The sequence below is a fragment of the Micropterus salmoides genome, unplaced genomic scaffold (genome assembly GCF_014851395.1).
Source record: "Micropterus salmoides isolate LMB-PRFRI ecotype aquatic unplaced genomic scaffold, ASM1485139v1 Ms_hic_scaffold_14, whole genome shotgun sequence".
NCBI lineage: Eukaryota > Metazoa > Chordata > Actinopteri > Centrarchiformes > Centrarchidae > Micropterus > Micropterus salmoides.
The window spans coordinates 19,980,618-19,997,966 of NW_024040485.1; the positions used below are offsets into that span (position 1 = coordinate 19,980,618).

The 17,349-nt window shown below is 41.3% G+C and overlaps 1 protein-coding gene across 3 annotated transcripts in view; it reads left to right on the forward strand.

Annotated features, from left to right (window-relative positions):
• The window catches only part of LOC119902193 (phosphatidylinositol 4-phosphate 5-kinase type-1 gamma-like), a 14,017-nt gene extending 2,390 nt beyond the window's left edge, over positions 1-11,627 (forward strand). The window contains exons 2-18 of one of the 3 annotated variants that reach the window (XR_005444310.1): positions 825-853; positions 1,052-1,141; positions 1,260-1,390; positions 1,495-1,612; positions 3,241-3,393; positions 4,066-4,365; positions 4,654-4,862; positions 4,945-5,028; positions 5,854-5,902; positions 6,097-6,181; positions 6,311-6,484; positions 7,172-7,328; positions 7,443-7,505; positions 7,599-8,148; positions 8,315-8,349; positions 9,968-10,054; positions 10,165-11,627. Coding sequence is in view for 2 of the 3 variants with exons in the window: in XM_038718205.1 (XP_038574133.1) it covers positions 825-853; positions 1,052-1,141; positions 1,260-1,390; positions 1,495-1,612; positions 3,241-3,393; positions 4,066-4,365; positions 4,654-4,862; positions 4,945-5,028; positions 5,854-5,902; positions 6,097-6,181; positions 6,311-6,484; positions 7,172-7,328; positions 7,443-7,505; positions 7,599-8,148; positions 9,968-10,054; positions 10,165-10,167 (2,282 nt within the window). In the remaining variant the exon portion in view is untranslated. Of the gene's footprint in view, positions 1-824; positions 854-1,051; positions 1,142-1,259; positions 1,391-1,494; positions 1,613-3,240; positions 3,394-4,065; positions 4,366-4,653; positions 4,863-4,944; positions 5,029-5,853; positions 5,903-6,096; positions 6,182-6,310; positions 6,485-7,171; positions 7,329-7,442; positions 7,506-7,598; positions 8,149-8,314; positions 8,350-8,756; positions 8,942-9,967; positions 10,055-10,164 lie in introns of those variants that run through there. The other 2 variants (XM_038718205.1, XM_038718206.1) reach the window with 2 other exon arrangements.
• The last annotated feature ends 5,722 nt before the right edge of the window (positions 11,628-17,349 follow it).

Below are 17,349 nucleotides of genomic sequence, written 5' to 3' on the forward strand. Positions count from 1 at the left end.
CCTTCCTTAATCTTCATCCTCACAAGACCTGATATTTAGTACGATGATGTAACCCAGTACTGTGAAGCACTATGAACTGTCTCATTTCCCATTTACTTCTTTCATTCCAGCACTCTCTCCCTTGTTTATACACAGAAACATAAAGACACAGTCCAGTTGCGGCCTTCACATCAGTGGGAAAGATGAAACCTAAGCCTCATGTGTGATTGGCTGGCAATGTGATCTGAGAACCTTAGCCAATGGCAGCACTCAGATTAGGGTTGGAAGTCAATCCAATAGAGTTTTTACGTTCTCGGTACAAATCTCACTGATCCGGGAATAGAAAACACTGACTGCACTCTGCAGTGGTCTGTTTTGGTTTAGCCAGGAATTTTGCTGCATGTCTTTTGTCTTTCTGGATTATCAAACAATTGGTAACCTCTGCTGGTGAGTTAACCAACAATTTATTTGGAACATCAAATTTAAATTAGTATGACAGTTGCCAAATTAGTTTAAAATAATCTCACCACAAGGTTCATTAGTAGCTGTCCTTTCGATCCTTTCACACAACCTTGCTCAGCAGATGAGGTTATTTCCCGGTTGTCAGTCTCAGGATTGTATATGTTAAAATTTCCAATATAGATCAGGTATTATATTTGTGCACGTTATACTTGAAAATCACAGGGAATTAATCTACAGCTTCTATGTTTGTCTTGATGCTCGAGGTCTCAGATGGGCTAACTTGGCTAAATGTGTTGGTTGGCATTCCTTGCTAAATAATGTACCGATGCGGACACCTCTCAACCCTTTTCTCATGCACCTTCTCTCTCTGTCTTTGTCCACAGATTCAGCCAAGAAGGCTCAGATAACAGAGGTGAGAGGCTCCTTCACATTATACATCCGTCTGTGTCACCTGTCTCTGTTGCTTTCGTCTTCTCTTTCACATCTTTCATCTGCATTGGTTTGCTGCATGGTTCAATTCCATATGACCTCTGAAGGGTCTATATATACAGTATTTGGAGTACATAAATCACATATACATTTGTATATCCCTTTCCTTTCCTTGTGACAGATGCCGTCCCCATTTGGAGTTGGCCAAGCCCATGAGAAAAAGATTGGCCACAGGAGAGTAGATGCCTCTGGAGAGACGACATACAAGAAGGTAGACTTTGCCCTATGTCTTAAATACTGTTTGAAGCTTTGCTTTGCGTCATGATTTCACCAACTACGGTCCACCCACACCTTACTCTGGTGTTCTTTTCTCTGTTCTTCGCCTCCAGACCACCTCCTCTGCCTTGCAAGGGGCCATCCAGCTGGGTATTGGATATACTGTTGGCAACCTCAGCTCCAAGCCTGAGAGAGATGTGCTGATGCAGGACTTCTATGTGGTGGAAAGCATCTTCTTTCCCAGGTGTGTTTGTATGAGTGCATGTGTGCTTATGTGCATGTGTGGGTGGCAAGAAGCGAATACGATCTTTTATCTTGTTTTATTCTTCCCCATCTTGCTCGATACAGTGAAGGCAGTAACCTCACTCCGGCACACCACTTCCCAGACTTTAGGTTTAAAACCTACGCCCCTGTGGCCTTCCGCTACTTCCGAGAGCTATTTGGGATCCGACCAGATGACTACCTGGTGAGATATTTATTTTCTTGAATGACCGGTGATGCATTGAGAGTATTTAAATGTCTTATAAAGTGCTGAGAAAGTGAAATGTATTCTGTGACATACAGCATCAGTTGTGAAGCGAACATGTACAAATCACGCATAATAACTTGCACCTTATGGTTAGCTAACTGTTAGCACCATATTGTTTTGTTGTTTTTTACTGAACTGGTCAACACCTGCAAATTCATAATATTAATTATAATAGTTGTACTAGAGCGATACTGAGGCAGTTTTTTTTTCCAGCAACAGTAATTTCTATTACAGTCGCCTTGTCTAAGACCACAAAAAGATTTTACAATTCATATGCAAATGAATTATGTTTTTTTTATATTTGATAGCATTGTAATAGTTCACACTGTGTGATATGAGATAACATAAACTAAATATAGATTTGTGTGAAGTTCCCCCCCGAAAGCATTCAATTGATTATCAAAGAAAACATTCCCCTGGCTTCATCAAACATCTACTGCTCTGAGGATGAACGTTAAACACCCTCACAAATCAAAAAGTAGAACTGTGCACACGCGAACACACACAAAAAAAGTTGCACATGCCCGCACATATTTTGCATGTGAGGCTGCAAACACACACACATGGTGACATAGCGTTCTCAGCTGCGTGTTTAAGCTCATATTCAACCTGTGCCAGAGGGAGATTAGCAGGCTAAAGCTTTCTTTTTTAAACTCCAAGTAGTGGCAGCAGACAGTCAGAGAGAGTAGTTTGTGTTTGCGTCTGCATTTGTTTGTGTTGGTGGAGGGGGTGGAGGACTACCAGTATAATTGCATTGTGCTGACTTACTGGTAAATTTAATTACTTTGTTAGACAAATTGACCTCAAGCAATGGGCAGTTTTTCTTACTTTTCTACTTAAGTCCTTAGTTTTTAACCAACTTCATTACATCTGATTTTGTCATTTAAAAAGTCTCAATGGCTTTACACCAAGATATTCAGGGTACATTTAAGCCCACTTTTGCTATTGGAGTGTTTATGTTGATTCACCTCAGTTCAACATAATTCCTGCTAGTGCACAGAAGTGGGTGAAAGAAATATTTCCACTGTTGAGTTAGTCACTTCACTGTAGTTACTGCCTCTACATTAAGGTGCAAAAAATTATAATAATAATAGCTTTATTTGTATAGCACTTTTCAATACAGATAACAAAGTGCTTTACAGCAATCAATGTAAAACATAGACAAGTTTATTAAAATGTCATAATATACAATTTAAACTCCTCTATATATGATTCTTCACATCCACACCCAGAACGCCTTTTTGCACACAGTAGTGTATACACACTTGCACTTCAAAAGTCAAGTGTGTCAACAAAGCTTTGAAAGCTCGATTGGATCCAACAGTAATGGTGCTATGCAGCCCTGCAGTACCCATGAGATGTTAAATTTAGGATGAAAGTACAAACTCAGGTGAAAAAGCCTCTCACATAAAAAGACATTTAAAGACAGGACAGACAAGTAAGCTTAATAATAAAGTAAAACCTTTATGGCTGCTGCATGTTAAAACACTCTTTAGAGATTGTGGGTCATTGTGGGGATTGTGTTTAATCTTATCTTTGTTCTTCTGTGCCTCTGCTCTGTCTAGTATTCTCTATGTAATGAGCCACTGATTGAGTTGACAAATCCAGGAGCTAGTGGCTCCATATTCTACGTAACCCGCGATGACGAGTTCATCATCAAAACTGTTATGCATAAAGAGGCAGAGTTTCTACAGAAACTCCTTCCTGGATATTATATGGTAAGTCAAACCGAGACCCTCAATTCAATTGTTAGTCCAAATTGTTAGTGCATACTACATTTTCAATATATATGTTATTATAATATTAGTGTGTACAATTCATTATGCAGTATAGACAAATGTCTTTGCTTAATATGAAACATACTGAAACCTGTATGCTAATATTTAGTTTGACCAATTCAAATAGCAGAAAGATCTGCAGGTACAGCAAATATTTTTCTACTAAATTACCTTTCAGCCCAATAAATCAACGTAATAGTGTGTCTATTCAGAGATTTGGGTGTGTAGGCATGGGATGTTTGTGTACATGAGTACATGCTTAAGAGCAATGCAGCAGCTGAAACTTCTAGTCTTCTTTATCCTCTTTACCTTACCCCCTGGTGTTGGCCCCTGTCAGCAGTGACGCAAGCAGGTAGCTTTGTAATAGATATTAGCAGAGAGGTTGTAGCTAACCGAGACCTGGCCTAAGTACTCCTTAACAGGTTAATCATGCACACAGTAGAGACACACAAGAATGGGCTGAGGCCTGTGGATGGGTCACGCTTTCTGGCAGGTGCATGGTAATGGGGCTGAAACACATAGACTACATGCCTTATTACCAAATAATGTAGCATATTTCTTTAATCCTTCCTGTCTCTTTCTTTGTGTCTGCTGCGTGAACCCCCTCTCCAGAACTTGAACCAGAACCCCCGGACTTTGCTGCCAAAGTTTTTTGGCCTTTACTGCGTGCAGTGTGGGGGCAAGAACATCCGAGTTGTTGTGATGAACAACATTTTACCACGCTCTGTACGCATGCACCTCAAGTTTGATCTGAAGGGCTCCACATACAAGAGGCGAGCATCCAAGAAAGAAAGAGAGAAGTCAAAACCCACTTTTAAAGACCTGGACTTTTTGAATGACGTTCCTGACGGCCTCACTCTGGACCAGGACACATACAGCGCTCTGGTCAAAACTCTGCAGAGAGACTGCCTGGTGAGAAAGAGAGAAGGCAGGAGATGGATGGAACACATTTTTTGTAAAAGTAGATTAACACTGTGCATTTCATTTTATGTCAACAAAGTCAGCACAGCCAACCACATAAATTATTTGCTCAGACTCATACTGTAAATTAAGAGCAGATGAATTGGAGAAAGAATAGAGGAAGAGAAGGGAGAGAAAGAGGCTTCAAAGTGGCTTGTGTGTTTTTTATGCACGTGTTACAAAATGTTGTGATTTTCTCAGCTTGGAAAATTTTTTGAAATATCATGTATTTCATGTCAGGTTCTGGAAAGTTTTAAGATTATGGACTACAGTTTGCTGCTGGGGGTGCACAACAAGACCCAAGCGGAGCGGGACCGCCAGTCCCAGGGCTCGCCTGCAGGAGGCGGGGATGAAAAGAAGCGTGCAGCTCAGAGAGCCTTGTATTCAACTGCCATGGAGTCTATACAGGGAGGCTCCACATGTAGGGACACGCTGGACCATGATGACACGTAAGTCACTATTTTAAACTCTATGCCCTAATCATCACATTAAATTTACAAATGATGGTAATGTTCTCCTATCTGTCTGTAGTATGGGTGGTATTCCAGCTGTGGGTGCTAAAGGAGAGCGCCTCCTGCTGTTCATTGGAATTATTGATATCCTGCAGTCCTACAGGTAGGCAAGTTAAAGCTGCCATTTAATATCAGGAAATGAATACATGAAATTATATTTGTGTAACATTCACAAATCAGCAATACCCACTGCAATCAGTTTGTTCTGCCTCAACATTACATTTTTGAACTACGACTACCTAGGCCAGATTTTCTTCCTGTTCTTCCAGCATAAACAGAGCTTTCAGAGTGTCTCACAATGTCAGATGTCATGCTTCCAATGTTTTATGTTTTTATATTCTCCAAAATCCTCCTTACAACACTAAGCTTCTGGATTTATGAGGATTTATGGGAAATATGGTTTTAATTTAAAAAGACAAACAAACCACTAGTGTTTCTCTGATTGTCTGCCAGTTTTCATGGTAATACATCCAAAGTGTCAAAGTTAATTTAATAATGATGACATATTGGTGCTCTATATATTACCTTAAACCTCTACTGCCTTCTCAGTCTGAGGTACTGCGTAAGGTCTTTCACTGGACTCCTTGGGTTTTAAAGTCAGGAAATGATTAGGTTTAGGCTTACAGTAATCCAGGCATTATGTGTCTGCAAGCAATATTAAAAGATGGTGATCACGAGGAAAAAGCAATTCCAGACATCTCACACTGTTTTTACATAAATACAAATGGAGGATGCTCATAACAAACGTTGTCAGGACAAGCGTGGACATAAGAAATGTGTGTGGTGCCTAGCATAAAATCCAGATCTTAAAATGCACATCAGCATTGCATGTGGGACTGTAGCCACCTATTTAGGCCTGAGTTGCCAGGTAACCACAGTAAGTCAATGAATGAGTTTAACTAAATAATTTAATCGTCTTGTCTGACAGAATGATCAAGAAACTTGAGCACTCTTGGAAGTCTCTCATCCATGACGGGGTGAGTAGCTTTCACAGAACAGTTATGTAACAATCTGTATCCAAGCAAAACATAAACCATATAACATTTTTTGCCTTTATTTTTTTGCTATGTCTGTCTTTTATGTATTTAGCACCTTGATTGTGTATGAAAAGTGCAACATCGCTCACATTGCCTTGTCTCTTTTTTTCATTGCTACCTCCGCCCCTCCACAGGACACAGTGTCAGTTCACAGACCTGGTTTCTATGCTGAGAGATTCTACAAATTCTGTAGCACCATTGTCTTCAGGAAGAGCTGCTGTGAGTTTACAACTGTGCATGAGCCATATACTCCCATAGTGTGTTATATTTGATGGCAACAATAAGGAATTCTTTTGTTTTCCTACTTTTTTCTTTTTGGAGTAAATAAACTATGCTGTGCTTTCACAGCACTGCGATCGTCTCCATCTAAGAGAGGACGAGGGGCTCTTTCCATGTCCAAGTCCAGTGCTGGAACAGGTTCAGCTGGGCAGCGTCCCTCACTGACTGAAGACAAGCAGGAAAACCAGGACAACTTGGAGAACCTACAAGGAGCTCCCAGCTTCCCCATGCTGGAGGACAATGGTAGTTTATCTCTATTAGTCCACATTGATATACAGTCATGATGTGTGCACATAGAGTTCATTAAAGGTGAAATGAAGTGAAAATGGGATGCTTAATACCACACACCTAATAGGATTGCGTGACCATGTGACAGTAGCCTTTAGTGTTAATGAATTAGCTTTAAATGTCTGCAGCCGAGAGCTCCATTTTCTCTTTAAATGAAATGAATTGAGCACTTCTATTCTTGAGAATAGAAGCTCTGCAGCAGAGTAGTAGCAATACCAGCAGAAACTTTAACAAATCAAGACTAGATATTCATAGATAAATACTTTAGGAAAGCATAGTGTTTTATTTACTGTCCACCCCAACACTCATAAATGGGGTAAGAAATGAAGAGAATGTGAACGTATGAAGAAGCAATACAAACCTTGTAAATGTCAAACAACTGAATGTGAAAGTCCTGATCGCATGTACAGCTTTGAGTGCAGTACTCGTCTAACTGGCTGAGGTACAGTGTTGTACAATTAAATGTCAGTTTGCCTGAATGAAAGGTTTGAAGGACTCACAAACACACTTTGGTTATGCCTGCTCTAGGTGAAACAATGAAATTCTTCTTATTGTTTTAGTAGTGCATTGTCATCTCTTGCATACATTTTGTGATCTCTTTTTTTATATTATATTATATTCTTGGTTACTTATACGTATTAGGGAGAGAGCCACCCTGCACCCCCCCTTCCTTTGAAGATGCTACCACAGCTTCTATCGCTACCACGCTGTCCTCTAACAACTCCTTACCCACCACTCCCTTCGATACACCAGAGCACCCACGCTACAGGAGACAAATGCATTCCCCAAGTTTGGCCAGGTAAGAATAATTGCTTGAATGTATCTATAATGACAGTATTCTGCCAAAAGAATGAATTGTGTGCGCTGTACTTCCCTACTGATATCACACATGTATCGTCCCATGTATTTTCAGGTTACAGAAAGTTGAGGTTCATGGGGAAAAGCAGGACACCATAACAGTGGAGGTGGAGCTCAGGTACATAAACATACAGCAATAGTGAAGTATGATAATGTCCATAACTGCCTGTGCAACAGTGTTTAACAGTGTTCTTTGTCTTGCTTCATACAGTAAAATCCCAAAGAGCACGGAGCTCACAGAGTTGACAGAAATGACCTTCCCCAGCCATCTGTCTCCTGATCACCAGCCCCGTGTCATCGCTTCATCCACCCCTCTCTCTGTTAGTCCATCCTCTGCATATTCCTCCTCCACTCTTCCTCCGTCTTTTGTGTCTTCCTCCTCCGCTGCACAATCAGCGGGCCACTCGTCCTCCACACTTGCTTCGTCCATCCGTCCGTCCACGAAACCGCTCACCTCTCCCGCAGCTGCTCAGTCTTCCACTCTTTCTTCTCCGGCCTCTCGTTCAGCCGCGCAACCCACACTTCTCACTTCAGCTCCAAACACCTCCGCCCTCTCTCCTGTCTCTGCTTTCACTCCCATCTGCCCTGCATCTCCTCACTCCTCCACAGAGAGCTCCTCTCACCGTCTGCCCTCGACCCCTCCCTCCTCCCACCCTCCAAGCCCCCAGGTGCCTCAGCCACGTACATCGTGCAATCAGCTTTCTGTGTCCAGCAGCCACAACTCATTGGAAGGGGAGGTGCCAGTGTCTGACATCTACTTTGTAAGTCCCAATTATGATTATTAACCGTTTCAACTAAGGATCTAATGCATCAGTTCAAACCCTGAAGGAAGTTCTCTTTATTTTTGTTTTGTTGTCAGCCCTTTCCCAGAGAGTAAAGAGCATTTTTCTTCTTCTGTTTTTCTTTGATTTACTGGGTCTCTTGCAGTGGCCCAGTCAGGACAGCGTGGTAGAGTTATGATGGTGAGGGGGGGAGGGCGTGTGTGTGTTGCACGTACTATGGGGTTGCTCTCTCTGTCCAAAATGCTTTTTTCCAAAGCACGAGGCTGCCACCAGTCATAGTTCATGCTTTTGAATGCATCAGCAACACTGGGGTTGTCTCTCCTGCACAGCATGATGTAGTTATATTTGTCAATCTACAGTCATGTGCGCTGTCAAGATCATGCACAGCTCTCCATAATTCTCTTTCATTGTGTGAATCTTTTGTTATAGCATTCTTTCTCCATTTTCCACTTTCTTTCCGTTCTCTCATTTATTATAACTTCATTTTGTCCTCTGTTGCATAATAATTAATTCAATTCACTTTATTTTCCTGTGTGCACATTACATGCATTTGTGTGTTGATCTGCGTGTGTGTGTCCATCCATCAGTATGCAGATGGCAGATATTGGGTGTACTCTCCGGTTCTTGGCCGCCGTAAGCTAAACTCTAGCTCAAGTTACAATGTAAGTAAGTAGTTAGAGTAATTTGTAATGTTAAGAGGTGTTCCCACGCATTGCTGCTAACTGTTCCATTGGGACTTTCACAAGCACAGCTGCTTATGGATCCTCAGAAGTACTTAAAATAAAGCTACAGTGCATTTCACATGACTTATTTAGCGTTAACGTCTGCAAAAAAACCAACACCTTTGCATTATAATAACTGCAGTTTCTGAAGGGCCGTCATGTGCATTTAAATGGAGCATGCATCTTCATGTAACATGTTACCAGGAAATGGTAATTTAAATGTTTAAGCCTCTTGAACCTGCAGTTAGTTAACTGTAGCTTGTATTGCACTTTTATAGATCAAGCTTAAGCGTCTGCCGTGTCGCACTCAGACAGAGGAGCTGACAAGCTGAGTAGTGTTGTCAGCAATTGGCTAGAATGAAATTTCTCTTTCTGACATTGGAAATCACCTGTTTATTAAAGCTGCATCTAGAACATCTTAAAGCCTCTGAAAAGTTGATTGGATTTCAAATATAAATTTTCTTTCTATAACCTTAGATATCTATGACTAAATAAGCAACAATGATGTTAAAGTTAATTATTTATTAAGAGTTTCACAGTCAGAAACTCAACTAATCTGCTTCATCGGACATGTGCGGACATGGTTCAATCAGATGGGATTGACAGTGCTGGCAACATAAGCAAACAACCCCACGGCAGTCAACAGATTTTGATTGAAATGCTTTTAAACTCTAATTAGTGCACAGAAGAATGTGAGATCGCCTATGTCCAATTTAGTCCTGCCCACCTCAAAATACTGAAAAAAGGCAGAACAAAAATATCAATACAGAAATCTGTGAAATTGTGTGTTTATTGAGGATCTGTCATAATAAGGTGTTGATTGAGAAAATATGATTTCAGGTGAAATTACACCAACCCAAGCCAGGATTTGGCCGTGAGCACACTGAGCAGTTGAAAATTTCATCTGAAAGCAGTTTGGAGCTCCCAACATGCAAAATTGTACCGGGCAGCTTTAAACTATTCAGTGTTCTGAGGAATGTCTTAATAAATGTATCTTTCTGCAGCTCCTCTCTCATCTTTCTTCTCTTGTCTCCTTTCTCCTGTTGCTGCCGTCTGCTGGCTGTGTTCGATAACAGCAGACTCAGGAGGATCGGGGCTGGGTGTACTCTCCTCTGCACTACGGCTCAGAATCCAGAAGGGGCTCAGATGGGGAGAGTGAGACAGTAAGTGTACAGTTCATTCATTATTCATCAGTACTTCACAAACCAGAGATGACTGAATAAACAGTTTTGTTTGCGGTTTTCCTACTTTGTCTGTCTCTCTGCTCTTTCAGTAACAGATGGGTGGAGCCAGAGGCCAAATACAGAAGCTGTGAGGTTTTGATAAAACAGCCACCAGGACACTGCTTGCCCAAGCTGCATGTGAAAGCTTGCTTCGCCAGCAGAAACTATTGGAATGAACTCATAGAAGCATTCAAGTATACAACAGCACAACCATGCATATACTCACATACATTTAAATGAACATACAGATATACAACTATCAAAATATTATGCAACGAAAATGAAGAAGCATCAATTCCTGAACAATCTGACTGTCATCAAGCAGAGAAATGAACTTAAATCATATGGTACAATCAGCTGAGTGGCACTGTGAATGATTTTGGTGGCTGTTAAGTCAGGTATAGCAGTCCTGCTGCCTGCTGTTTTTAGTTTTTTAGTGTTCACGAGTCACGCAGCACTGTGTCAGCTCTGGCTATGCAATATGGGCATACATGTTATTGATTTCTCTGTTTGACTAATGCATAACTACTTCAGAGAGAGTTTATGCATTTATTTTTCACTAGGAGAATGTTAAAGCTGTATATGATTTTATTTTTAGCACTTTATCAATGTACATGTGGCTGAGGTCATTTGAAATCATATATTTTGTTCTTATGTGTCATCAGTTGCAAAGTTTCAAAACACTCACATAAACACACAGTTCAATATTTTTTTTTGTGCTGAGTATGCACAGTGTTCAGTTTTAACAGTGGTGTGGTCCACTTTAGAAACGTTGATCTGACAATGAATGGTTGTGTTCAAAATGCCTTATTGACAAACTCATTTTCATAACAGTTTTTGATATTTCGGTCACATGTAGGCCTAATCGTTAAAAAAATATATATATAAAATATAAATATACAGAACATTTTATTGTGTGAGTAAATACCAAATCCAACACATCAAGACAAAACAAAAGGAAAAAAAAATCTAATGATCTTTTGTAAATTGTAGATAAACCGTGTGTGTAAAGCACATGCATGTAAGTCTGTACTCGCCCTCATGTCTCAGTGTGTGCATGTGTTTGCATGCAGATTGATGTGTGATTGGGAGAAATGTAGTTGTGAGACTCTTCTGTTCTGCCTATTTGTCAAAAGGTGTAACTTCTGTTTATTGTTATAAGCCATGAACGTCTGAACCAGCTATAAGCATGTTGGCTGTGTGAGAAAAGTGACCCCCAGTCTTTAAAGAAACTGGACTAACCATAAATGACCAAATTAAACAAACTGAGCTGAACTGAAATCTATTTTCTGAACAGTTTAGTCAGAAAATAAATCTGCTGTTGCCACCTTCCTTCCTCCATACGTGGTGATGCTTGTTGCAATATGATTGACCATTATGAGACTTCCTGACTGTGTCGATAAGCACTGCTATAACAGATTACTGTATTATTTGAATCAGCTGAAGCTAACCTGCCTGTTTGTAGGAATCAGTGTCTGTAGCTTATCACTGAGTAAAAGAAAATAAAGATTATATTGTGTAAAAAAATATATTTTGGTGGATTTTTAATATAATTTTCTAAAATAACCAGATTCACAAACCAGCTAACAAGAATATTATTTTAGTTGTAAAATGTTATTTGCATTATTAGCCCACTAGATGGCACCACGTCTTAGTAAGAATAGTTATTGAGTGAAATCCCAACTGTGTTTTGGGCTACTCGAAAATTGCACTGTGAAATTAAATTGCACAAAGACATCTCCCCACACATCACACATTTTACCTCACAAATAATGATATGAAATCTTAATTGCTTTAGCAGACATTTTATTTATCTGCACAGACTTTGCTGTTAAAAAAAACTCTGGAATGAAACAGACAAGGATCAATATGGCTTCAACTAAAACAGCCCATAGGGATCTCAGCTGGCTCTCTGCAGTAATATGCTCTCTATATAAACCCACACATACACTCACACACAGATAAAGGAAGTAGGAAGATTTGTACAGTAAAGTAGAATCAGCCAGGTTATTCCTTTATCAGTCCTGCGGTGCGACTGATTGACTGAAGTAAAGAACTGGCTAGGAAGGATATGGCTAATGACATTATAAAGTTTTTCTTATCGTCAACAAATCCCACAGCTTGATTTACATTTGCGTATTCCTCTGTGCCAGAGACCTCCATTGTTATCCAAAAATTAATTAATTAATCAAATTCAAAAAGGGAGCCACACTGTACCCGTTGACGTGTTCCTACCAGGAACATGGACATTGTTTGGAGTTCACTACAAAAAAAGGCGGTTCACAAACTTTTTCAGTCATGTCCCCGATCAGACGCCAAAAAAAGTACCACTACACGTAAACGGATTTAATCTATATCAACCAATAACAATATTGGGGGAGCAACAAATAAAAAACTACCCCAGTTGAATTTGATTTATATAAATGAAATGATTCAGGTCAACACAATAGCCTCACTCAAACTCTCTCTTCAACTTATTCCCACTCCATATTTTTCCCTGGTCATCCACGCTCCCCCTAGGGGGCGTTGTTACTCTACGCCCCCTCCAGGTATTTCTGCCCCACAGTTTGAGAACCACTGCACTAAAGAACCAAATGTGTATTAATCTGCAGCTGAAAATAGTCCCTAACAAATGCACTATCAACTCCCGTTGGAGTAAGATTTGCTAAAATGCCAGTGCCCAGTTGTTTCAGGAAATTGTTATGTCTTTTTTTTTTAAACCAAAAGCATATATGGACTTACACATGGCTGGTTTATGAAATATGAAACATCATCATCCTTATTCATTAAGTGCTGATGGGAAATCAGGGTGTCATGGTGGCACCACACCTGCATGGTCCTTTCCGGGTATGAGTTTGAATGTTCTCCCAGTGTCCACTTGCGGCTGCTCTGGTTTACTGCTGCAGACCGATCTCATGCATGTCAGATGGCTTGAAAAGTATAATAGATATGAATGTCTTTTTCATGTCAGACTACTCCTGCTCCTCCTCCTGCTTTCTGCCAAGTGCATGCTGGGAAAGGCATCAGACACCTGTGACTTTGAATAAGAACAGTATCATCATCATTACCATATAAAAGCACACAAAAAGACATACATAAACACAAAACATAAAATAAGGAAGCAGTAAATACAAATGACCATAAAGACAGAGTTCCAAAGTTTTCATTTAAAAAAAGATTTCATGAACTTAAAGAAACATTATGGAGCTGCGGCATCTGTACTTGGGGTGAAATGGGTCGTCGCAAAGCTGCACTTTCATCTGCAGGAAACATAAACAAATGCCTTTGTTGTTTCAAAGGAAAGAGGGGCGAAAGCCACAACAAACAGGACGGGTGTGCAGTGTGTGTGTGCGTGTGTGTGAGCGCACGTGAAAAGACGACAGAGGGAAGAGGAGAGAGAGAGAGGGCAGATAGAGATCAAAGCAGGGGGTATGTTTTGAATCTCCGTGTGGGAGGTGAAGCCTCACCTACCCACAATGCCTTGCCTCACTCCTTACAAGCCACTCAGGTTTTTAGGAGCATCACTTCTCTTAGCAGCGAACATATTATGATTCTACCTCCTCATGTGTAATCTCCAGATACTCTCAGAAAGTCTTGAAACAGTGTGATACATAAACTGCGTCTCCCACACGTGTGTTCTTCAAGCATCATGGCGTTGCAGTGTAGAAAACATAAAGTCTATAAAATATCAACAGAGACTTTATTGCGCTTCACTGTAGAAGATTGCTACTGAGTTGGATTAGAGCCCACCCCCCATTTCCCCATCTCGTGGAGGGATGAAGTGTTTCTTTTCAACTCAGCGTGAGAAGCTGCAAACAGATGTCCGTCTGTCCACACAGAGGGAATGTGGTGCCCTCTCACACAGATGAAAAGCCATGAAAGTCTCTGTGTTGCGTTGTCAGTGTCTTAAGGCAGTGTTTATCTCTGGCAGGCTGAAGAAAACAAAGCCATCGATTTCTAATCCTAATCCCCTTCTACTGCTTCTCTCCTATTGATCATCTATCCATCCTTAATGAGGTGGAGGGATAGAGGGATGGAGGGCTGGTGAAGGGCAAAACTTTACCCTGCTGGATTGCTGCCGTCTTTTTCCCTTACAACATCTCTTTTCAATCGGTCTCTCTCGCTCGTGGGGCTTTCATTAACTGGACGTTCTTTATGGCTATATGGAATATAAATGCAGCATGGTGCTTTTGTAGAGGTTTATCAAACCTGGAGGCTCGCAGAGCTGTGGTGGTTCGCCTAAACACTGAAATTGGATGACATGGATGAATGCATTTGACAAGCAGAAGCACATGCAGACACAGTGAGAATGAATTTGAGTTGCAGTCCAAACACCAGTGCTGGTATTTCTGCCTGTGTAGTACACTGTCTCTGAGTCAGTAATGTTCTCTGACCCGTTTCCCCTCTGCTCTGCTTATACAGGATCTAAGAATCTGTCCCTCATCCACCTGATCTAAACTTATATTATTGAAGCTTTGGAGTTCCCTCTTGTTGGTACATATTTATGTCTGCTCTCGCTCATCTATGCCTCTGTCTAATTCAATGTTAGTTAGTTTGAGGCTCGTGTGAACAAGACTCAACCTGCCGTGCAGTGAACCTTAAGTGCAACAGTGCTGTCCCTCGGGTTGTGACACAGGGACACATACTTGGCAGCAAGGTTTGCCGTATGTCCTTCTCCTAGGATTAGTCTTAATTTATTGTTATCTTCAAGTTCTTTAAAATCTGGTATTAATAGATGGCATTTCTCAAAATATTATGCTTCTATATGTATCACATTTCAGAGAAAATATTGAGAAAATGTGTCTCTGTCTCCACCTCACCTGTCATACAGTGCTTACAGACTCTCTCTCTCTCTATGCAGGTTAGGCAGATACTAGACAACTGTGGTTTGTCTTGGCTCCAAAAAGTATGATGTCATCAGTTGGTTGGAACTGACCACTGAGCGCAGGGTGAAAAAGCCAAAAGTTACATGTAATAGGAGCCTCCCTGAAGACTGTTTGACCTTTGCACTTCATTCCTGCTGAGAGCCATTGTTTTGTTCTCATTATATTGTATATATTCTTTGTACTCCATAGCAAGAACTTTTTCAGCAATTAATTGGCAGTTTGGGATTCACTGTCTTCAAGGACACATTTACTTTTTACCTAAATCTTAAGGGCAAGTTTTTAGTGCAAATATCTCATTTGAATGGCCATATTCTTAAATTAGGCTTCTATACGGCTAAGGAGGACCAGATTCTCATGTGAGTCATTAACTGGAGTAACCTGTCAAGTAATACAACAACCTTATTATTGTCAAGTTTCTCTCTGACTCATTTTGGTTATGACAGAAAAGAAAAGATTCCTGTGTACTCCCAAATTTTCAAATGCTTGACCCTCTGTCCTTCTGATGCCTAAGACCACAACAAAATTTGAAAGGAAGGGCAAGCTGTAATACCATGTAACATGACCATCGTAAGCAATGTTATTCTGTGGACCCACTCATCTCCTAAACCTGGACAGACACAATGTCAAATACTGAACTAGAATGTGAGGAAGAGAGAAAAGGTCTGGAACACCTGCTGTTGATGTTAGAGATCCTGAGACGTTATTTGTGTTGTTTGCGCACAGACTTGTAGGATTAATGTTAATCACAGTTGTATTTCCTTTGGGATCATGGGTAAACAATGAATCTGATGTGGGAGGTCCACTAACCACGCCCCACATTCCTTAAGAGCCACCTCAGACAGCAACTCACGGACATCCTGGACAACCCCCGAAGAGCTTTCAAAACGCAACCAAGTCTTGTTTTTACAAAGAAAGCATTGCTTTGCTTGCAGAACGCTGGAAGAAAACTGGATGATTTTGGATATATAATGCATGTCACTGCAAAAATGGCACTCTGGGGATGTTTCCCTAAGTGTGTGATAATGGCTGCAGCAGAAGTCATTAATAGCAGGCTAATGTGTGTCAGATGGTACCTGTCCAGCAGCAGCAGCAGGGGAGAGAGATCCAGGACACGAGTGACTGGCCAGCATAATGAGAGGGACATGGCCTGCCAACTTGGGCAGCTGCTTCTCTAGTGGGACTGTGTGTGTGTGTGTGTGTGTGTGTGTGTGTGTGCATGTGTGCATATCTCTCTTCTCATTTTCCTGTGCTCTTTTCTCTTCTCATCAGCAGCATCTAGAAGCACACACACACTTACACACATACAGATAACCTCATCTGGGTTACCGTGGGAATGCCTGTGGCATTATGTCAGTCATTGAGGTGATGCCTTTAATCCTGAAACAAATCTAGACTTTGTGCTGTGTGTCTCTGGCTGTGTGCGAGTGAGCGTGCCCGTGTATAAATCCCCAATCTCACACCCATTAGATTACGGCTGGCCGCGCAGCAAAGACACCCCACTGCCACTCCCACATGGAAGAGAAGGCAGGATTAGCCAGCTCCATACCCGCCCTAATCTGGGGACAAAAACCCACAATTGCCTCCCACTGAGATGCAGAGACAGAAAGATTCAATTTGATCTGCCCTCCTCAATGTAACAAGAGTGTCTTTTAGGGTTAAAATGACTACTGCTCACTCTACCATCGGTCAATGTGGATTCAGCCCTAAACGGTATCCTTTCTATCCCTATGATCGACCCCTTTCATCACAGTGTGGGACGCCTTCCGGCAGTGCTCTGTAGCAGTGAATGCAAATGGAAAAAAGCTTTTCCATATCATAAGTCTTTAATCAACCGTTAAACACTATCCACTGCAGGGTACAGATGTGTATTTGTGTGTATATATGTGCATTTTTCCATAAGTCTAAAGCACGCTAGCGGCTCTGTGAGGCTGTACTCAGGCACAGCAGTGCTTTGTGCTAAATGCTTATGTTGGTGTGCTAACCACTTACAACAACTACACTTGTGATATGATGATGTTTAGCAGCTGACAAAGATGGGAATATAATCAGTTTTGCAGGTATTTGGTCATGAAACAAAGGAATGGACAAATGACCTTTTTGACACGGCTCTAGAGGAAAGGTCAGAGGATCCATCCATCCATCCATCGTCAACCGCGTATCCTGCGTACAGGGTTCGCGGGGGGCTGGATCTAATCCCAGCTGACATCGGAGGAAAGGCGGGGTATACCCTGAACAGGTCACCAATCCATCGCAACCACTCACACTCTCACTCACACCTAAGGACAATTTAGGGTCACCAATCAACCTAGGCCGCATGTCTTTGGACGGTGGGAGGAAGCTGGAGCACCC